This window comes from Idiotropiscis lumnitzeri, chromosome 19, assembly GCF_059441095.1.
Source record: "Idiotropiscis lumnitzeri isolate Australia: NSW breed Sydney's pygmy pipehorse chromosome 19, RoL_Ilum_1.0, whole genome shotgun sequence".
Taxonomy (NCBI): domain Eukaryota; kingdom Metazoa; phylum Chordata; class Actinopteri; order Syngnathiformes; family Syngnathidae; genus Idiotropiscis; species Idiotropiscis lumnitzeri.
Genome location: NC_142409.1, coordinates 1,527,088 through 1,552,627, shown reverse-complemented (window position 1 = coordinate 1,552,627; position 25,540 = coordinate 1,527,088). Strand labels below are relative to the sequence as shown.

At 44.8% G+C, this 25,540-nt stretch overlaps 1 protein-coding gene across 13 annotated transcripts in view; it reads right to left on the bottom strand.

The window, feature by feature from the left end:
• trdmt1 (tRNA aspartic acid methyltransferase 1) overlaps positions 1-25,540 on the bottom strand; it is a 173,099-nt gene that overhangs the window by 21,365 nt on the left and 126,194 nt on the right. For 12 of the 13 annotated variants that reach the window (XM_088282925.1, XM_088282914.1, XM_088282920.1 and 9 more), the window contains 3 exons: positions 20,412-20,737; positions 5,864-5,921; positions 749-878 (listed from right to left, as the gene is read on the bottom strand). In XM_088282925.1, coding sequence (XP_088139051.1) covers positions 749-878; positions 5,864-5,921; positions 20,412-20,737 — 514 coding nt within the window. The remainder of the gene's footprint in view (positions 1-748; positions 879-5,863; positions 5,922-20,411; positions 20,738-25,540) is intronic. The other variant, XM_088282926.1, reaches the window with a different exon arrangement.

The following is a 25,540-nucleotide window of genomic DNA, read 5'->3' as shown; positions in this document are numbered from 1 at the left end:
CTCAAATAAGACTGGGCTTTACCCTTTTAATACTGAACTGAGCAGGGCACAGCGTGCCATCATCATACTCATTCAATATACATGTGGTGAGTCATGGCAAGACGCACGATTGCCTTGAATTAAGTCTTCTATTTGAGAACATGATTCTAAAGTGGTCTATGGGCATTTAGTGACGAACGCACCCACAAGAGGACACGACCTAGGACATAGTCTTCCAAGTCTACAAAACAAAACATGTTCTGGTTTGCCAAACGACATTGCACTTTGTGTTGAGCTGATCCTGTGTTCCAAGACTGTGATGAAAGTCAAACTGCACATCTTGGAAATCAAGCGCTCCCTCTTCTCAAGTGTATAGAAATGTTTATGTAACGTGTTATACCTTGACAGCCTTGCAGAGAAGCAAGAACAGTACTTTTAAAAGCCTAAAACTTTTGGATAATTATATCACCAGAGAACTGAGAAATTCTCCTCGCACATATAATACTTTGGCGAATACATATATGTATTTCCCAATACAATACAATACAACTATTTATATGGCGCATTTCACAACAGCTGGAGCTGTAACAAAGCGCTTTCCATATGGTGTAATATAAATTAGCAGGACCATTGACCACTTGTACAGTGTACTTACTGTATTTGATGTCTTCATATTTCAATACCACAATACAAACAATACAATACAACTTTATTTAAGTAGCAACAAACAAAAACTACAACTTCAAGTGCTGATGGATTTGATACTTACCAAAGCTTTTTGGGAAGCCCATTAGGTTAGCTACTTCTCTGGGGGTAAAATAACGAAGCTTCAGCCTCAGCAATTGTTGAAGTTTTTCTTCTTCACAGAATTGGTCCAGATTTTTAAACACACTTTCAATCTGCAGTGCATTAAAGTGAAACATTACAATTCCAAAAAATTATTCCTGCTAATAACAAACATTTGTTAGAACTAGGGCTGTCAAAATTAAAGCATTAACTCAGGTGATTAATCCCAAAAATTTTAACCCAGTTAAATATTTTAACTAAGTTAACTCAGTTTGATTTACTTAAAAAATAATTTTCATACTTTGCAAATATTGTGCCATATTAGCTGTCTTTAGCACGTCTCAGAACAAAACACTGTGTTTAAGTTACCACTGGGCCTTGCAAACCAACACTGCCGGAGTGTGGCGCTTGTGGGCAGTTTGAGAAATGTTTCGTAAATAAATGCCTGCAAAGATGTCTCCATTTAGATCGTATTCAAGAATCCAAGAAAGCTATTAGAACAGTCTTTGAATTAAATATACTTCATATTTGGTGATTTTGCATCAATTTCAAGATATTATTCAAGTAAATATCTGTTATAAGCTTCGCAAAAAATAGTAGTTTAAAAATGTGATTAATCACGATTAATCATGGAATTTTTTTGTGATTAATTAGTTAAAAAAAATAATCACTTGACAGCACTAGTTAGAACCAATGCTACTTCTAATTTTCCATCCGCCTGAGAATTCACACAAACACCCTGAGCATTCCTTGGACCATGGTAATATCAAACATGCACACGACGGCCAAACCACTATCACACCTGTTCAAAACCTGAAATCATAAGTACCGCATTTTCACGACCATAAGGCATACTTTAAAGTATGGGTACTTTAAAGTGGTAAAGTAGTTAGTAAAATATTCAATTAGAACAGATTAGTATGTACGTGCAGGAGAAAGCTGGACAAAAGGGAAGCTGTCCATGATGTCATAGTCTCTCTTATCATTCATGTTATTGCAAGCAAGAAACATCACAGATTCTGCAAAAAAATAAATTAATTAAAAAAAAACACGCTCCCCAACACACACCACTCACGACATCTAACCAGCCATTTGATTGGCTGAGGCTGAAAGACTCACAGAATGCTTTGCAGTACATGTTTTGTGTTATTTTTATTTCTTTGTGGGATATGAATGCAATTATTTGCTTTGCTTGCTATGGTCGTGAAAATACGGTACATCATATCACTGTGAAATAAAATTCAAGCCTTGCCCGTGCTGGGCATATCTGATTTATTTATTATTTATTATCATTATTATTATTTATATTATATTATTTATCATTCACATTTTGACAAGAGCAGCATGTGTTACAGAAATAATAAAACTTGCTGATGAAAATTATATCTTTTTTAAACCATGATAAAGATAGGCAAGATTTATAGAGTCAGGCAAAATGATCATACACATTTTAAATAAAAGGAAAATAAAGTAAAGAAACAAAAAAAAAAACGTTTTTGCAATTGTTTTTCATTTCTTTTTCAGTTGCTGCCATTAATTGGACCGGTTGTTAACCCATAACACAATAACAATATTGTGTTTAGACCTGGTACGGGATCATGTCTACCAAGAATGAAGTGCAAATGGAATGCTTGTTTTGATAATTGTTTCCACAATGAAAGCGCAATCCTGACAAGTCCAATTCATGGCAGCAACTGAAAAAAAAACTGTCTTCTCGAGTACGGAATCATATTTGCATTGTACAATCTTTCCGTATAACAGAATTTCCTTCTATGGAAAACAACTACGGTTCATTTCCTGTATGAACGTGCAAGTATGTTAAGAAAATACTCCTTTTTTTTTCACTCACTAACTTTACATCCCCTTCCTCACCACACAAGACGATGTGTGCAACTTTTCAAGCCAGCCGCGGGTCGCGTCAAAGTCCTCTATGCCCACAGATAGCGCTTTTGAGCTCACCTCTCTAATTAATGGTCCAGTTAGCGGGAAGTTTTTAGCACAACAGTTAAAGCATTCCAGGACACGTCCATATACGCCGCTGTACTTAGTCCGTCAAGCCGCAAGCAATTTCCTCTCAGCAGGTAAACTATCTGAATCGATTCCTTGTTTTTTTTTACTTTGTATCCTGCTTCGCTTAATTGGATGCATTTCACTCTCTCTTCCACGGTCATTATCGTTCATCTTCGTTTGGATGCCATGATCGACAGACGACAAAACTTCAAAGAAGGCATTTACATGGAGCCGTTTTGGATCCAATCATGGCGGAGCAGTCAAAGTATTTCCAATGTATGGAGCGGGAACTGCTTTAGTTTGCGCTACTGGGGGCTTTGCTATGGCTTCCGGGTTCCAGATATCGGAATTTCCGTTGTGAGGAATTGATCATTAATGTAATATAGGAGTTGATAATTTAATGCATACATTTTTTTTCCGGGTGAGGGAATTTCCGTTTGACAGAGGTACGCAGGTGGGCATACTTACTGTATGAATATATATATTTGTGTGTCATACTACATCCTAGAGCAGGAGAAAGATGAAAGAAGCTGGATCCATCAACAGCACTGATTTGCTGATCTAACTTAAAATCACTGTCTAGTGTAAAACCTAAGTTTGAGATTGTTGGCTTTAGATTAGAATTAGAATTAGAAATCCCTTTATTGTCATTGTACTCAAGAGTGCAACGAGATTAGAGAGCTCCCCTCTCCAGTGCAATACAACAATAATACAGACAAATATATAAATTAGATAAATAAGAGAGTGCAATGGAAAATAATACTGATAAGATGCCAGGGGACCAAGGTCAACAGGGTTGAGAGTAGAAGAGCCACTGGGACCGAACACCAGAAGCTCTGTCTTCTTTTCATTAAAATTCAGTGACATCCACACAGGACAAAAGCGGACTCAAGAAGAAAGCATCTTTTTTGCTCAGTGGGACATAGATCTGGCAGTCATCAGCATAGCATTGGAAGCAGGTATAACAAAAACAGCAAGGCCCTCAAAATGGAACCTTGTGGGACACCGTACCAGACACGACTGTCCCTATGTCAGAAATTAAATCAAGCATCAGCCACAACGTGCTTTCTTTTTAGATACTCGTTTATCTATGCTATGAAAGACAGTTTTACATCGTATTTAAGTAATTGTTTAAAAATATGCCCGCACTTTTAGACGCTAACATGGGTTTGCCATAAAATTCAATTACCGTATTTTCACAACCATAGGGTACACCGAGTTAAAGGGAGCAGGCTCAGTGGTGTGTGCTATTTCTCTAGTCAACACATACACTGGGCGCACCGCATGCTAGCTCATGCATGCTAGGTCACATATTGACAAAGACAGCTCAGAAAGGTCAAACTATATTAGTCACATGATTTTAGCAGTCCCACAGGTGCTAAAGCAGCATTCGTGACATCACAGTTAGCAATCGGTGAGATACATTGATATTCACAGGGTGAGATTATCAAAGTCAGGGGAGGGATGTCACTAGTCACCTTACAGTCACGCTTTTAAATATATTACCAAACATTCACTGAACCTCATACAAGCACCCAATGAAACTACGAAATACAATTAACACAAAACATGCATCTCTCTTGCCATTCATATCGCAAAAAGAAATAAAGACAACACAAAAAGCATTTTGGGAGTCATTCAGCCTCAGCCAATTAGATGGCTGTTTAGAGAGATGTCGTGAGTGGTGTGCTTTGGGCAACGTGTTTTTTTTGTTTGTTTTTTGTTTTGCAGTTTGTTGTCTAAACCTGTGATGTTTCTTGCTTGAATGATGATAAAACATAATATGGCATCGTGGACAGTTGCCCTTTTGTCCAGCTTCCCTCTGCACGTACACACTGGTCTGTTCTAACTGACAGTCTCAAACCATCACCAAGAGTAGTGTTCACAGAATTTATGTCAGAGTCAATTGTAGTCTCAGACTTTACCAGCATGGGGTCCCAACATTTACTGTGAAATGCCCCAAGGTGGTCAGGTGCGTTGCTCAAGAGAATAGCACATGTACAGATCTATGGATCTCAGTCTATACACAAGGCGTTACAGGGTGCTTTGTCTGTTTTGGAGAATATTTGGGACTTTAAAGTGCGCCTTATGGTCGTGAAAATACAGTAGCCAGAATGACCCGGATTACCACTAATGCGCATTTGCCTTGCAGACAGGCATTGTGTGTATGCAGAATCATTACGACAGAGACATGAGCGAGTAGCTATGGTTATCATGGCGTTGCAAATCGATTCTTTTATTTTTTTACATCAATGCATATTTTATGTAGTTTAAATTGATATTTTATCATAATATTTAATCTTTTTCAATTAATCCTGACATCCCTCATAGTTAACATTAAAATTTCTACGTTCGATACGTTGACAACAAAAAGGGGTTTTATGAAGCCTTTGGGACACCACTAGCATCGAGAGAACATTGGGGCAATTTTAACATCTCCCAATCAGAAGGCTTTGTAAAACTGTAAAAACCTGTTCTACAACCCATTTTGTTCAGATCTCTCACTTGTGCACTGACGAGCAGATCTTGAATTTTGGAAGCCTGGACAAAAGTCTTTTGTAGTCAGTTTAAAGTTTATTTCCACTCCTCAAGACCTTGTGCATCACCCCGATCTGCGGCCCAGTGTGAAGGACCCCAGTTGAAGAAGAGGGCGGGCTTCGGCTGCTCGGGCTGACACATCAGTAAAAATATCTTTTGAATGTTGAAAGTGATGATGTCATTAATCTTTCTTAAATAATTGCTGACTTCCGTAACTTTGCGCCTTCAACTGAAACTTAATACATGCAACCATGAAAACAAGTTTTCATCAATTTACGTTTTCTCCTCCGGCATTGTGAGTGTCAATACCACATCTTGCATATTCATTGTCCTTAGTGCATACTGTTCATAAATCGGTTATTTGCGTGCGCTCACTATTCTAATACAGGTTTGCACACGAGGCTTTATATCTGGCCCAAACACACTATCCAAATGTTTGTGGCTCAACACCTCTTTCAATTTTTCAATTCGACAAGTTTCACTTAGAATGGCGACTCCTCTACGTGTAGTTTTTTTTTCAAATACTTAAAAAAAGCAGTTTCAAACATACCTCTGTTTCCAGGCAGCATTGCAATAGTGAGCCAGTTCCTTCCATATATCGCCCATAGCTTTCAGTAAACACACACACACGCAGACACCCCCCCACACACACGCACACACACAAAACAATTACATGTTAATTGGCTGGATCATGTGGACAAAAAAAGAGACATTCATAAACTGCGGAATACATTGAGTCTATGGATGCAGAAAAGCCACAACTACAATTCTAATATCCTTGGGCTGAGTTGGCAAACTAAAGATTGCCTTTAATTAAGGCCCCTTTATACTCCACGATAAGGGCCGTATAACATTACGCGACCGATATATTATTTCATGCGGCACCTCGGCTACTTGTCTGCGACACATGCTGCACACACGACAGAAATACCGGCAAGGTTGCTCAATACCGATTGAACGACTTTCAAGCACTTTGTGACTGCTCCAGCTGTTATGAAATGCCCTATATAAATAAAATTGGTTTGTATTGTATTGTATATGTACACCACTTGCAGCAGTAAAAAAGTGGGGGTTATTTTTGCCGATAATTAATTTAATAACTTAATTTTTTAATGTAAATTGAATAATGTTAAGAGCGGTTTTAAGAATAATATATCTGACCGCCCTGTTCATTGAACTCGTCACTAGACAACCGACACGTGTGGTGCATTGCGAGCCGGGCAGCGGCAAGAGAAATAGACCTTGGCACTCTGATCCCCGGCTACAGAAACTAGCTCTTGCAACATGGAATGTCACCTCTTTGGCAGGGACGGAGCGCGAGCAGGTGTGTGAGGCAGTGAAGTTCCGACTTGACATAGTCGGACTCACCGACTCACACACAGCTTGCGCTCTGGTACCAGAACTCTCGAGAGGAGTTGGACACTCTTTCACTCTGGAGTTGCCCAAGGTGAGAGGCGCCGAGCAGGTGTGCGCATACTTCTCGCCTCCCGGCTTGGCGCCTGTACATTGGGGTTCACGCCGGTGGACGAGAGGGTAGCCTCCCTCCGCCTTAAGGTGGGGAGACGGGTCCTGACCTTTGTTTGTGCTTATGTACCAAACAGCAGTTCAGAGTACCCACGTGGGCAATGACAGTGAGACTTGGAAGGGAGTGATTGGGAGGAACGGCACTCACAATCTAAACCCGAGTGGTGTTCTGTTACTGGACTCGTGTTCTGTTACTGTGCTCGTCATGGATTGTCCATAACAAACACCATGTTCAAACATAAGCGTGTCCATATGTGCACTTGGCACCCTAGGCCGCAGTTCGATGATCAACATTGTAGTCGTGTCATCGGATTTGCGGCTGCATGTTTTGGACACTCGGGTGAAGAGAGGGGTGCAGCTGTCAACTGATCACCACCTGGTGTGAGTTGGTGGGGTAAAATGCCGGTCCGAACCGGCACACCCAAACTAGCAGAATCCCTGTCAGAAAGAGTTTCAACTCCCACCTCAAGCAAAACTTTGCCCACGTACCGGGGGGAGGCGGGAGACATTGAGTCTGAGTGGACCATGTTTTGTGCCTCCATTGTCGAGGCAGCCAATCGAAGCTGAGGACGTAAGGTGGTTGGTGCCTGTCATGGCGGCAACCCCCGAACCCGCTGATGGGACACCAGCGGTAAAGGGATGCTGTCAGGCTGAAGAAGGAGTGCTATTGGGCCTTTCTGGTTTGTGGGACTCTGTAGGGAGCTGACAGGAACCGACTGGCCAAGCGAAATACAGCTTCGTGGTTGCTGAAGCTAAAACCCGGGCGTGGGAGGAGTTCGGTGAGGCCATGGAAAACGACTTCCAGACGGCTTTGAGGAAATTCTGGTCCACCATAAAGCGTCTAGGAGAGGGAAGCAGCACAGCATTAACACTGTGTAAAGAGGAGAGGGGGTGCTGCTGACCTAGTCTCGGAACGTTGTGAGTCGGTGGTAAGAATACTTCAAAGACCTCCTCAATTCCACCGACACGCCTTCCATTGAGGAAGCAGAGCCTGAGGACTATGTGGTACCTATCTCTGGGGTTGACGTACCCGAGGTGGTTAACAAGCTCATCTGTGGCAAAGCCCCGGGGGTGGATGAGATCCGCCCGGGGTTCGTAAAGGCTCTGGATGTAGTGGGGCTGTCATGGTTGACGCGCCTCTACAACATTGCGTGGACATCGGGGACAGTGCCTATGGATTGGCAGACCGGGGTGGTGGTCCCCCTTTTTAAGAAGGAGCACCATAGGGTGTGTTCCAATTACAGAGGAATTACACTCCTCAGCCTCCCTGGTAAGGTTTATTCAGGGGTACTGGAGAGGAGGGTCCGTCTGGAGGTCAAATCTCAGATTGAGGAGGAGCAGTGTGATTATCGCCCTGGCCGTGGAACAGTGGACCAGCTCTACATTCTTAGCAGGGTCCTCGAGGGTGCATGGGAGTTCGCCTAACCAGTCTACATGTGTTTTGTGGACTTGAAGAAGGCGTTTGACCGTGTCCATCGTAGAGTTCTGTCGAGTGTGCTCCGGGAGTACGAGGTACCAAGCCCACTAATACAGGCTGTTCGGTCCCTGTACCAACGATGTCAGCATTTGATCTGCATTGCTGGCAGTAAGTCCAGTTAGGGTTGGACTCCGCCAAGGCTCCCCTTTGTCACCGATTCTGTTCATAACTTTCATGGACAGAATTTCTAGATGCAGTCGAGGCAATGAGGGGGTCCGGTTTGGTGGCCTCAGTGTTGCATCTCTGCTTCTTGCAGATGATGTGGTACTGTTGGCTTCTTCAGGCCGTGATCTCCAACTCTCAATGGAGCGGTTCGCAACCGAGTGTGAAACGGTTGGGATGAACATCAGCACCTCCAAATCTGAGACCATGGACCCCTGTCGGAAAAGGGTGGAATGCCCTCTCCGGGTCGAGGATGAGATCCTTCGTCAAGTGGAAGAGTTCAAGTATCTTGGGGTCTTGTTCACGAGTGAGGGGAGGATGGAGCGAGAGATCGACAGGCGTATCGGTGCAGCGTCCGCTGTGATGCGGACGCTGTATCAGTCTGTCGTGGTGAAGAGGGAGCTGAGCCAAAAGGCGAAGCTCTCGATTTACCGGTCGATCTACGTTCCTACCCACAGCTCGTGACCGAAAGAATAAGATCTCGGATACAAGCGGCCGAAATGAGCTTCCTCCGCAGGGTGACCGGGCTCTCCCTTAGAGAGAGGGTGAGAAGCTCGGTCATCCGGGAGGGACTCAGAGTCGAGCTGCTGCCTCTCCGCGTTGAAAGGAGCCAGATGAGGTGGCTCGGGCATCTGATTAGGATGCTTCCTGGACGCCTCCCTGGTGAGGTGTTCCGGGCATGTCCCACCGGCAGGAGACCCAGAGGACGACCCAGGACACGCTGGAGAGACTATGTCTCCCAGCTGGCCTGGGAATGCCTGGGGATCCCTCCTGGATAGTTGGAAGATGTGGCTGGGGAGAGAGATGTCTGGGTGATCCTGCTGAAGCTGCTGCCTACGCGACCCGACCCCAGATAAGCGGCAGAAAATGGATGGATGGACAGCACAATGATACACAACTTCGCCTCAAAAGCATTAATCCTGAAAGAATGAAGTAATATAGTTTCTGGCCAATAGTATGAAATAATTTTATGAGAGTGAGATTCAACTTTTGATGAGAACGATGCAGAGCTTAAAATTTAATAATTTCCTGAAAATGGAAAAACAACTGAAAATTTAATAAAATGTGTACTGAACACGATTGAAATTGTAATGAAACCCAATAATGTAATAATTTCTCCAATAATGTAAGAACATTTATACTGCTAATGTAATACTTTATTAGATTATTGGGGATTTATTACATTTTCATGATTTGTTTTTCAGGTGGGTATTTGTTTTCTCAAAATTGATCAAGTAAAACTAGACAGATAATGTAATATATACATTTATTTTCAGTTCAAAGTTCTACATTTAGTTTTTTCTTTTGAGACTCTAAGAGCAAAAATTGGAGTGATAAAACATTAGTGTTAAATAGATCACTCGAGTCACTCAAGCACAGATTCAATTCAATTTTCAGTCCCCGACATCAATTCATATTTTGACTGATTCATTTATAGCGGACAATACCGTCTTAGGTTGTTTTTTTTTACCTGGCATGTTTCGGCGAGTCTTTTGCCTTCTTCAGAGTGTCACATGATGATGATTGGCTTGCGGCTCTCAATAGCCTCCCTGATCCAGCGCTGATGTTTGTTACTTGTCACTTTTCAAACATTAGCGCTGGATCAGGGAGGTATTGAGATCCGCAAGCGAGGCACGAAGACCATCAACAGGGACGAGGGAGCCTTCCTCCTCTCCACCACCTGGTGCAGCATCTTGGAGGAGTGAACCGACAGCGGGGTGTGTCACTTGCCTGTCATTTTCTGACAGGTAAGTCACGCCCTCATGGAACATCAGCTGGTTAAGACGAGTCACAAGACACCGTCATGTGAAGAAGGCTAAAGACTCGCCAAAACTTGTCAGGTAAAAAAAACAACCTAAGACGATATTGTCTGCTATAAATGAATCGGTCAAAATATAAATAATAATAAGAAGACAAAATGAACTCAATACAAATACCAATATCAATTTGTTTGGATTGTTCTAGGTGCGCTCGGGTGGTGCGACAGATCCACAAAAGAAATTTACATTGATATGTAAAAGATTAGTGTATTTTTAAATGAACCAAAAACCATACACTATGCTGATTTGCACTAATTCTGTGAAATTACCAATGAATACGAAAATAAATACTTATAAACATATTTCACTTTACTTGCACATCAATCCATTTTCATACACAGGACTGAAATCATATGAATACATTTAGTGTAATGTACTGAGCTAAAGAAACCAAAATAAATACTTGAATTGAATTGTAATTTTGTTTTTATTTAACGTTAATACAATGTATAATGTATAATGTTTTGCTTCTCTAGTATGCATTATATAAATGCGGTATGTACCAGCCATCGAGCGCAACATCATTTTTAGGGTGCTCGGTTATCACAACATACATGCTGTGAGAGGGTGGCTGACATTGTATTCAGTAATTTGGTGAAATGCATCCACTTTCGGAGTTTGTTGCCAATGCTAACATGGTTTCGCCATGAAACTACAGTACCCACAGTGCCTCTGTTCTGCGTCACAGATTACACAAACTTTATCAAACACGAAAGCCTGGCTGTCCAGCCAGGTTCGTTCACTACTCAAGGCCCGTGACACTGCCTTAAGGTCAGGTGACAGAGCTCTGTACAGTGTGGTCCGTGCTGACCTGAAAAAAGGCATTAAGCAAGCCAAAGCGGACGACAAGAAGAGGCTAGAGTCCCACCTCGTCAGCAACAGTCGACGGGAGGTGTGGCAGGGTCTACAGTGCATGACCAACTACAGTGGAGGTAGCATAACACCGGTAGACCTGAGTGCGTCGCTGGCGGAGGAGCTAAACTGCTTCTTTGCTCGCTTTGATTCATCCCAACCGCCACACCACGCACTCCATGCCTCAACACCCCCTAACTCACTTTACAGCAGTGCTTCCTGTCATGCCCCCACTACCAAGAAGAAAATAATTTGTTCAAATAAAGACCATTCTGCTGCGGCGCAAGATAGGGCGAGCAGAGCATTTAAGTAGCGGCGAAAGAAATCACTTCCAGGGCATTTAGCGACTGGGCGATGCTTTTTTTTTTTTTTTAATCAGTACTGCGTGACAGGGCAACGCTTTTTTTAATCAGTACTGCGTGAACTAGGGGCACAAACAGCTTTGACGAGCTCAAACTCGCGTTGTCTTAGATCGCCTTTTTCTGACCCAAAACGATGCATCGTTCAGCCATACTACGGCGGGAAAAAAATCATGTTCCCCAGGGCCCCACCCGCCCACCCCACTATTTGAGAATCACTGCTTTAGAGGAACACGATGTGAGGCGTGCGCTCCTGGCAGTAAACCCCAGGAAAGCTACTGGACCCTACGGAATACCAGGCAAAGTCCTCAGAGCATGTGCCCACCAGCTATCACATGTTTTTTGCAGGATCTTCAACCGCTCCCTGGCTCAAGCAGTCATCCCCTCCTGCTTGAAAACTTCCACCATTATTCCTGTCCCCAAAAAGTCACCCACAATCCATGTGAATGACTACCCTCCTTTTGCTCTCACACCAGTCATAATGAAGTGCTTTGAGAGACTGGTTCAGAATCAGAATCAGAATCAGAAATCCCTTTATTGTCATTGTACAGTGTGCAACGAGATTAGAGAGCTCCCCTCTCCAGTGCAATACAACAATAATTTAATCAAATATATATATTAGATAAATAAAAGAATAAATAATGAGATGGAAAATAATACGAAATTGGATAAATAAAAACACATTACGTCGCTGTTCTGCAAGGTAAGGGTGGTTCTGTGTGTGTGTGTGTGTGAGGGTTCGGAATAGTGATGGCTCTTGGGAAGAAACTGTTTTTCAGTCTATTAGTCTTCGATTTGATGCACCTGTAGCGCCTGCCAGAGGGCAACAGGTCAAACAGGTGTGAGTTCGGGTGAGTATTGTCTTTGACGATATTGAGAGCTCTCCTGAGGCACCGGGTGGTGGAGATGTCCGACAGGGGGGGGGGGGGCAGCCTATAATCCGCTGCGCCGTTTTGACTGTCCTCTGGAGCCTCACTCGGTCTACCTCAGTGCAGCTGCTGTACCAGGTGGAGACATGGTAGGTCAGCATGCTTCTTGTCCAGGTTGAATTTCCTGAGGACCGTCAGGAAATGCAGACGCTGGTGGACCTTCTTTATCACTGTTGTGGTGTTGTGTGTCCAGGAGAGATCATCGGAGATCTGTACTCTCAGGAACTTGAATGTGTGGACCCTCTCCACACATTCACCTCTGATGTAGAGGGGGGGTGGCTTGTTCCTCCTAAAGTCAATGACGATCTCCTTTGTTTTTGCAATGTTGCGTTGCAGTCTGTTGTCCTCACACCAGGCCGTTAGTCTCTGGACCTCCTCTCTGTAGGCTGCCTCGTCACCTTTCGAGATCAAAACGACTACTCTCGTCTCATCAGCAAATTTGACGACGGTGTTGTTACCGTGGGCCGGGCTGCAGTCATAGGTGTAGTGGGCGTATAGGAGAGGGATCAGCACGCATCCTTGAGGGGAACCAGTGCTCAGCGTTCGGGTGTAGGACGTGTAGGGGCCGAGCAACACAGTCTGGGGTCTGTTGGTCAAAGTCCTTAATCCAGATGCGTGTGAGGGCAGGGAGGCCGAGAATGTCCAGTTTGGAGATGAGGATGTCTGGGATGATTGTGTTGAATGCCGAGCTGTAGTCCACAAAGAGCATCCTGGCATAGCTCTGCTGTTGTTCCAGATGGCCCAGCACAACATGCAGAGCAGTGTCGATGGCGTCCTCAGTGGATCTGTTCGCTCGGTATTCAAACTAGTAGGGGTCCAGTGTGGGAGGAAGGCCGTCCCTGATGTGCCGGAGAACCAGTCTCTCGAAGCACTTCATGATGACTGCCGTGAGAGCAACAGGACGGTAGTCATTCAGGAGGACTGCGGGTGACTTTTTGGGGACAGGAATAATGGTGGAAGTTTTCAAGCAGGAAGGGATGATTGCTTGAGCCAGGGAGCGGTTTAAGATCCTGCAAAAAACATGCGATAGTTGGTGGTCACATGCTCTGAGGACCTTGCCTGGCATTCCGTCGGGTCCAGTAGCTTTCTTGGGGTTCATAGCCAGGAGCGCACGCCTCACATCGCGTTCCTCTATGGTGAGTGAGGGGGAGTTGAGGCATGGAGTGCGGAGGTGCGAGCAAAGAAGCAGTTTAGCTCCTCTGCCAGCGCCGCACTCGGGTCTACAGATGTCGCGCTGCCGCCTTGGTAGTTGGTGATGCTCTGTCGACCCTTCCACACTTCCCGTGGTCTGTTGCTGGTAAGGTGGGACTTCAGTCTCCTCTTGGCTATCTTAATGCCTCTTTTCAGGTCAGCACGAGCCACACTGTTCAGGGCTCTGTCACCTGACCTGAAGGCAGTGGCACGGGCCTTGAGGAGAGAGCGAACCTGGCTGGACATCCAGGGTTTCGTGTTTGGGAAGGTCCGCATGGTCTTGGTCAGGGACAAGGTTTCCATGCAGAACTTGATGTAGACCAGTACACATTATGTGTAAACATCAAGGTCCTGATGATCAAAGAGGTCCCAGTTGGTGTCTTGAAAGCAGTCCTGTAATTCACTCATGGCGGTCTCACACCAGGTTTTCACAGTCTTTGTGGTGGGCCTGAATCTGCGTCTGAGAGAGGTGTACGCAGGTGTGAGCTGCAAGGACAGGTGGTCTGACTGGTCGAGGGGGGCGAGTGGGAAGGCTCTGTATCCGTGCTTGATGTGTGAGTACACATGGTCAAGAGTGTTGTCTCTCCTCGTTGGGCACTTGACATGCTGGTGGAACTTTGGGAGTACAGTCTTTAAATTGGCCTTATTAAAGTCTCCCGCTACTAAGTGAACGCCATCAGGGTGGGCTCGCTGTTGTTTATCGATGACGCACGCGAGTAGCGAGATAGCCGTGCTAGTGTTAGCACCAGGAGGGATGTAAACAGCAGTGACGAGCACTACGGTTAGCTCCCTCGGGAGGAAATAAGGCCGGCATTTAACGGACATGTATTCGATGTCAGGGGAAGAGTGCTTCTCAACGATCACGCTGTTGTTGCACCAGTTCTCATGCACGTAAACACAGAGCCCCCCACCCCGCTCTTACCGGACTCTTTCGTTTGATCCGCGCGATGAAGCGAGCGCCCAGCTAGCTGGATGCTAGAGTCGGGAATGTTGGCGTGCAGCCAGGATTCCGTGATGATGATGATGTCGTGCACATAGCGGTTTCCCAGAATTTGTAATTCCAGATCGTCGATTTTATGGACTACGGACTGGCGTTGGTGAGGTAGAGACTTGGCAGTGGTTGCTTGTGGGGCTGCTGTGGTAGCTTTAGTAGGACACCGGACATGCAGTCCCGCTTCTGCTTCCTCTCCCTCCGTTGTCTGCGTCGCCTCACGGTCCCGATGACAATCTACGGGGAGCCAGGCGGCCTCGCTAGTACGTCAGGAATTTTGCGATCATAGCAAAATTCCTCTGAGATGGTAATTTTGTATCGATATCCAACGTCCACGATGTCCTGACGGGTATATCGATACTGTGCCAGAGTTGCTGTTAATAAGACCGAGCAAACATAAATAAAAAGTAATAAAGAGCACTGGAAGGGAGAGCCGTTAGCTGCTGCGTCCATGCGCGCCGCCATCTTGGCAAAAAAAACCTAAAAAACACACATCTCTCCAACACATCAGAGATTGCCTTCCTCCCACACTGGACCCCTACCAGTTTGCATACCGAGCTCACAGATGCACTGATGACGCCATCGACACTGCTCTGCATGTTGTGTTGGGCCATTTGGAACAACAGCAGAGCTATGCCAGGATGCCCTTTGTGGACTCCAGCTCGGCATTCAATACGATCATCCCAGACATCCTCATCACCAAACTGGACATTCTCGGCCTCCCACGCACCTGGATTCAGGACTTTCTGACCAACAGACCGCAGACTGTTATGCTCGGCCCTATGGGTGGAAAAAAAAAATCGATTTTGCAAAAAATTGTTGCTAACTCTGTCGAAATAAATAATCGATAACCTCGTCGTCACCGTCCGTATTTAATCTCTCCTGTCCTGTCTGGGGGGGCGATAATGCCGCAAACTGTTCTAAACTTGCCGGGATCAACGGCCGGTGAAGAGTGTGAAGAATTTACCATAGAAGAAGAACTAATGCAAGAATGGCGGAAAACCCAGAAAAACAAATCAAAGACCCACCGGCGAGTTTCCACTCGAAAGTGTGGAGACGCTTCGGCTTTTTGCGAAACACGTGACGGGAGAACACTGAATAAAGAGTATGCAATCTGCAAGAACTGCTTTGCAAAGGTAAAATATAACATCAACACTACGAATCTGCAAAGCTACCTCGTTCACTATCACGATGAACTACTCGCAGGTGATAAAAAAGGAGAAACAAGACAGCCGACAATCACGACTGCTTTTAAGGCAAAGTTTACCTTTGGTGTGCTCTTACGTCTGAGCATGTTGATCAGTTAGTGTTCCTCAAGAAGAATATGCCTTGAGTGTCCACTGTGTGGGTTAACGTAAAGCACTTTAATTACAGTTGCTACTGGACCCGACGGAATACCAGGCAAGGTCCTCAGAGCATGTGCCCACCAACTGTCACATGTTTTCTGCAGGGTCTTCAACCGCTCCCTGGCTCAAGCAGTCATCCTCTCCTGCTTGAAAACCTCCACCATTATTCCTGTCCCCAAAAAGTCACCCGCAGTCCTCCTGAATGACTACCGTCCTGTTGCTCTCACGCCAGTCATCATGAAGTGCTTCGAAAGGCTGGTTCTCCAGCACATCAGGGACTGCCTTCCTCCCACTCTGGACCCCTACCAGTTTGCATACCGGGCTAACAGATCCACTGAGGACGCCATCGACACTGCTCTGCATGTTGTGCTGGGCCACCTGGAACAACAACAGAGCTATGCAAGGATGCTCTTTGTGGACTACAGCTCGGCATTCAAAACAATCATCCCGGACATCCTCGTCGCCAAACTGGACATTCTCGGCCTCCCTGCCCTCACACGCATCTGGATTAAGGACTTTCTGACCAACAGACCCCAGACTGTGTTGCTCGGCCCCCACACGTCCTCCACCCGTACGCTGAGCACCGGATGCGTGCTGAGCCCTCTCCTATACGCCCTCTACACCTACGACTGCAGCGCGGCCCACGGTAACAACACCATCGTCAAGTTTGCTGACGACACGACAGTGGTCGGTCTGATCTTGGAAGGTGACGAGACAGCCTTCAGAGAGGAGGTCCAGAGACTGACGGCTTGGTGCGAGGACAACAGACTGCAACTCAACATTGCAAAAACAAAGGAGATCGTCATCGACTTCAGGAGGAACAAGACGGTGCCGCCCCCCCTCTGCATCGAAGGCGTGTGTGTGGAGAGGGTCCACACGTTCAAGTTCCTGGGAGTATAGATCTCAGATGACCTTTCTTGGACACACAACACCACAGCAGTGGTAAAGAAGGTCCACCAGCGTCTGCACTTCCTGAGAGTCCTCAGGAAATTCAACCTGGACAGGAAGCTGCTGCTGGCCTTCTACCACTCGTCCATCAAGAGCCTGCTAACGTACTGTGTCTCCACCTGGTACAGCAGCTGCACTGAGGCGGACAGAGTGAGGCTCCAGAGGACGGTCAAAACAGCGCAAAGGATTATTGGCTGCCCTCTCCCCTCACTGTCGGACATCTACACCGCCCGGTGCCTCAGCAGGGCTCTTAATATCGTCAAAGACAATACCCACCCAAACTCACACCTGTTCGACCTAATGCCCTCTGGCAGGCGCTACAGGTGCATCAAATCAAGGACCAATAGACTGAGAAACAGTTTCTTTCCAAAAGCCATCTCCATTCTAAACTTTCACACACACACACGACCACCCTTACCTTGCAGAACAGCAACGTGATGTTTTTTTATATATCCTATTCAGTATTATTTTCCATTGCACTAACTATTCTCTTATTTATCTAATTTTTATATTTATCTGAATTATTGTTGTATTGCACCGGAGAGGGGACCTCTCTAATCTCGTTGCACACTTGAGTACAATGACAATAAAGGGATTTCTGATTCTGATTCTGATTCTGACATTTTAGGTTCAGAAAGCAGTGCAGTGTCTTGGTTTACATAAAACATGTTATTAATGTTTGTACACTTTATTGTGTCCAGCTGTACAGGGACCTGTTTTTAATGTTCATGGACTTTAATCTGTCTAGCTCTAGCTAGCTACAGTGTTAAGACACGTATTGGCATTGAATAAATGCATAATTACAGATTTTTTCATTTTTATGGCCATTTTTTTCTTTTTCAGTCACATATTTCGTGATATATCGTTGAAGAAATTTCTAACAATATATTGAATATACTGTAGACATTGTGGATTGTGATATTATCGTTATTGTGGGCCACATATCGTCACAGTATCGAATCGTGAGTTACCCGTATCGTCCCATCCCTACTCGGACCCTACACACCTTCCACCCAAACGCTGAACCGGTTCCCCTCAAGGATGCGTGCTGAGCCCTCTCCTGTACGCTCTCTACACCTTTGACTGCAGCCAGGCCCGCGGGAACGACATGCCAAATTTGCTGATGATACGACAGTAGTCGGTCTGATCTCAAAAGGAGACGAGACAGCTTACAGGGAGGAGATCCAGAGACTAACGGTTTGGTGTGAGGACAATAAACTACAGCTCAACACTGCAAAAAAGAAGGAGATCGTTCTCGACTTCAGGAGGAACAAGACTGTGCCACGCCGCGACTACATCAAAGGCGTGTGTGTGGAGAGGGTCCACACATTCAAGTTCCTGGGAGTACAGATCTCAGATGACCTCTCCTGGACACACAACACCACAGCAGTGATAAAGAAGGTCCACCAGCGTCTGCACTTCCTGAGGGTCCTCAGGAAATTCAACCTGGACAAGAAGCTTCTGCTGGCCTTCTACCACTCGTCCATCGAGAGCCTGCTGACGTACTGTCTCCACCTGGTACGGCGGCTGCACTGAGGCAGACAGAGTGAGGCTCCAGAGGACAGTCAAAACAGCGCAGAGGAGTATTGGCTGCCCTCTCCTCTCTCCTTCATAGTATTCGTGCAACTCTGCAAAGTGCATAGTTTTGGTTTCATTTTAAAATGCACTAAACAATTGCAGCCAAAACTTTTAAGACCACAAGATTACCTTCAATTTAAGCTGCACCGTCATTGATGAACATCTTAGAACTGCTGGTACAAGATGCAAAGTTTAATCAACGTTTGAATGATGTATCATCTCATTCATTTGTACAGACATAAAGAATCAAGCTATAAACTAATTATGGTTGTATAAGAACAGCTCCTTGCTGGTGCGACATGCCACAATTTACATATGATCTGATTCGTCAACTAATCGTGAATATTGTTGGTGATAACTCGACTACCAAAATAATAGTTTGTGGCAGCCCTAGTTTACACATGACTTCCGCCACTTGAAGCCTCTGCCAGACAAGCCGTAATGCACACATATTCCACCGGTCACGCGATCTCCTCCGGGACGATAAAAGTGCTTGTCAATTTGTACAGAAATCAATGTCGATTAAGTCCACAGACACACATTTTCGGATCGGGACACCCTTAGTATGTTTCACCTCGCTCTTCGAAAATTTGATGGAGTATGTACAAGGCCAAGACATCCAAAATGTATCGGGGAGTCATATGCTAAATTCCACAAGAAGTCGGCCATTTTGAATTCACTTCAAAGTTCGACGTAGCTTTGGCAAAAAAAGATGCTCTAACTTTATCTACACAATAATTTGTCGCAAAAATTTTATAAAATTCATCTCTTAACGTATATTCTATCGTAGTGGTAGCGCTACCCACTGGCTAAAGTAAGTAAATAGTTAATCCTTTAATGTTTTTCTTCTAACAGGTTAACAAGCTCTCCCTCATATTTGCCGGAAGAGTATTGGTAACGCACTGTTCCCCAAAATTTTGACGGACTAAATAAGCACGAAAATTTATGAAAATTTGCAGACATATCAGGCCTGGCGAAGTCATCAAGGTTTTACTCAGTGACTGTGCAAGTTTTAAAAGATGGGTCGCTGGTGCCCCCGAGAAATTTTTAATAAAGCAGCCCCAGTTGTGTGTATCAACTAGAAATTCCTTTAAAAAAAAAAACCCTCTTGGAGCCAAATGCTAAACATAACAGGAAGTCCGCCATTTTGAATTTAATTCAAAGGTTGGTGTCGCCAGGACTACAAAAGCTGCTGTACTAAACATTTCTCACATTTAATAATAGTCCAGGCCTGAACACATCCATGAACTTACTTTTTAGTGTAGTGGTAGCGCCAACTTTTGTCAAAAGGAAATATATTTTTTAATGTTTGGTGGTTTTTTTTCTCTAGACAGGTTGACCAGATTTACCCAATATTTGTTGAAGAGATTTTAGGCTTTCATCATATTGCTAGACATAGTTTGTAAAATTGTATGCAAAGCTTTCCTTGGCAACTCTTATTCGCCCAAAAAAAAAAAAAAAAAAACAAACAAAAAAACAAACAAAACCAAAACAAAACATGTTTGCAACAATTTTAGGCCTGGCAACAGCATTGACATTTCATTAAGTTGATGTGTGATTTAAAACTGAAAAATGGCTCGATAACATCATTACAATTTTTTAGCAGAGCAGCCCTCGTTGTACGTGTCAACAAGCTCTAACAAAAGTTGGAGGCACATGTAACAGCCCAGGATCTAAAAAAAAACTCAAAAGGAAGTCAGCTTTTTAAAATTTCCTTTCAAATTTTGGGCCTTTTATCAAGATCGTTTGATCAAATTGGTTTGAACATGAAAATTGCAATTCCGATGTGTCAGTATCCCAACGTGCGAGGACCCCAACGTTACCAGGGCTGCGAGGGCCCTCAATAGCTGCTAGCAGTTCTAATTATTTTTGGTCCTGTAGAAAGAATGCAAGGGTGACAATAAAATATCAATGTTCTTACCCTTTGGTGAAGCAGATAGACCTCCGGCAGTTGGGTTTGACAATATCCAGGATTAGAGCATAACGCAACAATACTTCAGATGGAACAAGATACTGATCCATGTCAACATTCATCTGTGGTTCAAGGAAGTCTTGGATCTGCCTGACTGACAAATCCCTATTCTGATTCATCTTTCTTTGAGCATCCTTTGTTGTCCCAAGTTTAGAAAAGACATGAGCTTCTATTTCGCCCTCTTTTGTCAGGGGACTAACTGGCTGCAGAGGACTTGAAAGTGTAGGCTCCACAGAAGACTCAATCTCAGCAGGGATTAGCGATATTTGGGAATCCTGAAATATAAAGTACTGTATTATAAATTCACATCAGATTTTCTGATCATATTGTACAAGTTTGGCATGTCTTTTCAAATGAAGACCCTAATAAGATATTCATGAAAAGGGTAGACTGAATAACCACCCTTATCCCAGTTAGCAGAGGTGGGCATTCTGTCAGTACGAACAGAAGGTCCGTCAACCCTTCATTGATGGACGCCCGTTGTGTTGCAGAGTGTTCATAAAATTAATACAAAACAGTATATGTGATCATGAAACTAATACAAAGAACATATTACCCAAATGCATGCAAATAAATGAAAATAGTAACTAGAAAATATAAAATAGTTTTTGTTCAAGGAGGACGCGAACCAGAGTTAAATTTGGGATTAAGTTAAGTGAACTTCTTCTTTATTTTTTTTATTTTCAGGAACTTTTTATCATTATATAAATTTCTCAAAAAACTATTTTTAATCTTAAAATGAAAACCTTAAAACCAGTTGAAAAATTGCTAGAATTTGCCTTTGGCACTTTTGGAAGTTAATGAGCTTTAAGTAGAGCTACAATATGCAAAAGCAAGAAGAGGGAGTTGGACAAGAAACATTTGGAAATTGTAATCTAAAAAGAAAAAAAATGAAATAGGTTGTTTACCACGTGATCAAAAGTTTAAGACCAGAGGCTATAAAAAGTAAAAATCTGCCAAAATTCAAATTTATTTTTAAGGCATTTACACGGTCATGCCCTCCTGATGTCTAAAGCTAAGAAGCCTTCTCTTTTTGAACGTGGTCGGATCATCAAGCTGCATAAGCAAGGCCTCTCGCAGTGTGCCATTGTTGCTGAGGTTGGACGCAATAAGACTGTCATAAATTCTATGAAAGATCGAAACATTATGGAACACAAAAGTCAAGTAGTTGACCCCAAAAAATTACACATGCACTGAGCCGGAGGATCCGATTGGCCGTACTTCAGGACACAGGGCGCTCTTGAACCTTAGTTAAGGCCCTTACCTACTGGTGCCAACCAAATATCCAACAGATTGTATCTGCAGGAAATGGGTTTCAAAAGGAGAAACAAATTCAAATAATTTGTCTCCTTCAACGCTACAAAACTCCGCATTTGGAGTTTTCCAGGGAGCAAAAAACATGGGGCATTAAAAGGTGGGAGAAAGTTGTGGTCTCTGATGAGGGAAAAAATGTAACATTGACGGTCCAGATGGCTTCCAACGTAACTGGCATGACAAGGAGATCCCACCAAAGATGTTTTCTGCCCGGCCCAGTAGGTGGAGGGGTCCATCATGATCTGGGCCGCTTTTTCATTCAGTGGATCACTGGAGCTTCAAGTGGTGCAGGGTCAGCATATGGCGACTGGTTACGTGCTCATGCCTAGGGACAATTTAGAGTGTTCAATCAGCCTGCCATGCATGTTTTTGGAATGTGGGAGGAAACTGGACTACCTGGCGGAAACTCACGCAGGCAGGGGAGGACATGCAAACTCCGCACAGGATGGCCGGAGCCGGGATTGACCCAGGACCGATGCTGTCTCTCACTGTGAGGCCATCGTGCTAATCGGTCGGCCATCGTACCGCCCATACATATATATATATATATATATATATATATATATATATATATATATATATATATGTATGTAAATATATTTTATCCGACTACACTTACGGATCCTCAAGATTAACATTGCAACCCTCATTCAGGACTTGCAGGAAGCGGAGAAGGCGGAAGCACTCGCGACAGCACCATTGCAACCCTCATTCAAGACTTGCAAGAAGCGGAGAAGGCGGCAGCAGTCGCGCTCACCGGTGTTGACCGGACTTCTCTCAGTAACCACAAATACCTCGGTGTGACAGCCCATTATTTTACATACATTTATCTTCAAATAACGCTTGTACTTCAAGTACAGTGTAAACAAGGACAAAAGAATGCCGTGCATTCAACTGTTTGTGGTTAGAAGATGGATGCTAATGTTTTAGCAGGTATTACAAAAGGCATGGAATGGCTCGGCTGCACTATAAATCTGGATTAAGGACTTTCTGACCAACAGACCCCAGACTGTGTTGCTCGGCCCCTACACGTCCTCCACCCGCACGCTGAGCACCGGTTCCCCTCAAGGATGCGTGCTGAGCCCTCTCCTATACGCCCTCTACACCTACGACTGCAGCCCAGCCCACGGCAACAACACCATCGTCAAGTTTGCTGACGACACGACAGTGGTCGGTCTGATCTCGGAAAGTGACGAGACAGCCTACAGAGAGGAGGTAAAGAGGCTGACGGCTTGGTGCGAGGACAACAGACTGCAACTCAACACTGCAAAAACAAAGGAGATCGTCGTCGACTTAGGGAGGAACAAGACGGTACCGCCCCCCCTCAGCATCGAAGGCGTGCGTGTGGAGAGGGTCCACACGTTCAAGTTCCTGGGAGTACAGATCTCCGATGACCTTTCTTGGACTCACAACACCACAGCAGTGGTAAAGAAGGTCCACCAGCATCTGCACTTCCTGAGAGTCCTCAGGAAATTCAACCTGGACAGGAAGCTGCTGCTGGCCTTCTACCACTCGTCCATCGAGAGCCTGTTGACGTACTGTGTATCCACCTGGTACAGCGGCTGCACTGAGGCGGACAGAGTGAGGCTCCAGAGGACAGTCAAAACAGCGCAAAGGATTATTGGCTGCCCTCTCCCCTCACTGTCGGACATCTACACCGCCCGGTGCCTCAGCAGGGCTCTCAACATCGTCAAAGACAATACCCACCCAAACTCCCACCTGTTCGACCTGATGCCCTCTGGCAGGCGCTACAGATGCATCAAATCGAGGACCAATAGACTGAGAAACAGTTTCTTTCAGAGAGCCATCTCTATTCTGAACTCTCACACACACACGAGACCACCCTTACCTTGCAGAACAGCATCGTGATGTGTTTTCAGTATTATTTTCCATTGCACTCTCTTATTTATCTAATTTATATATCTGTCTGTATTATTGTTGTATTGCACTGGAGAGGGGAGCTCTCTAATCTCGTTGCACTCTTGAGTACAATGACAATAAAGGGATTTCTAATTCTAATTCTAATTCTAAATATATTTTTCTGCAATTTCTTGAGTTGGTGCAGCTAACTTTGTTGACCATAACAAAGTCATTACCACTGCTGCGCATGAAATAAATTGTTTTCAATGAAAGCCTCCAAATCAATGCTGGGAAATCCAAAGAACTGGTGGTTGGTTTCTGCAGGCGTCAGCATTCTCCACCTGCACCAGTGAATATCTAGGGAACAGACGTTGAGAGCGTCTGTATATATTTTATATATATTTTATATATATATATATATATATATATACAGATATATATATATATTTATATATATATATATATATATATATATATATATGTCATCGGCATCACAGTCTCAGAAGACCATCGATTTCTTGTGTCTGGAGGAGGTTAGATCTTCACGCAGCTTCTCCTGTGGCTGGTGAGTCCAATTCGGGAGAGGCAGACACGGCCACAGACGTCGCAAGTGTGGGCTGGAACCGGTGCTGGTGAAGGCATGGTGGCTTTCTGCTTCCTCAACTTCCTTTTTGTTTCTTGGTGTAGAGCCAGGGCGGTTTTGTGGGTGTGCAGTCCATTTCGTAAAGCTTGTTTCCATTTCTGACGGTCCAGGGCGACGTCTTCCCATGTGGCTGGATTGATGTTGAAGGATTTGAGGTCGTGCTTGCAGACATCCTTGTATCGGAGCAGTGGGTGGCCGACCTGCCTCTTCCCTGACTGTAGCGCCGCATACAGAGTGTCTTTTGGCATGCGGCCATTGTGCATGCGACGGACGTGGCCCCAGCCAGTGGAGACGCCGTTGTATCATCAGGGAGTGCATGGTGGGGAGCTGTGCTCTCTCCAGGATAGCGCTGTCTGTGACCCTGTCCTGCCAGGTGACTCCCACTATATGTCTCAGACAACGCAGATGGTATGAGTTTAGCCTCCTGTCATAGTGTGCATAGGGAGTCCAGGCTTGACTGCCACACAAGAGAGTACTGACAACGTAGGCTCTGTACACTTGCACCTTGGTATGGATGGTGAGCCTACTGTTCTCCCATAGTCTAGATGTTAACTTCCCAAAAGTGGAAGCTGCTTTCCCAATCCGACTGCTGGCCTCAGCATCGAGTGACAGATTGCTGGTGATGGTGGACCCGAGATAGGTAAAGCTACTCAGAGCTTCCAGTGTGTAGTTGTTGATGGTGATGGAGGGTGGGGCTGTAGTCCCCTGGCCCATTGTCTTGGTTTTGTTTCGACTGATGGTGAGGTTGAAATCTTGACATGCTTGGCTGAACTGGTAGAGGAGAATCTGCAAGTGTTTCTCGGTCTGTGTTGCCAATGCTGCTTCATCGGAAAACAACCTATCCCGGATGGTGGTGATGGGCTGACCTTTGTTTTTGCTTTCAGTCGGAGAGATTGAAAAGTTTGCCGTCTGTCCGGGTGTGTAGGTATACTCCCTCAATTGATGTTCCTTAGGCGCAGGAGGAGAGAGAAAAACATCCCAAACACAGTGGGTGCCAGCACACAACCCTGTTTGACACCACAGCAGATGATGAAGGGTTCAGAGGTGCACCCACTCAACTGGACATTATCTTTCATATCTGTGTGTAAGGACTGGAGGATGCTGAGGAGTCTTAGTGGGCAGCCGATCCGTTCCACCAGTTGGAAGGGTCCGCTCCTGTTCACCAGGTCGAAGGCCTTGGTAAGGTCGACGAAGGCCATGTACAGAGGTTTACGTTGCTCTCTGCACTTCTCCTGCAGCTGTCTCAGGGTGAAGATCAGAT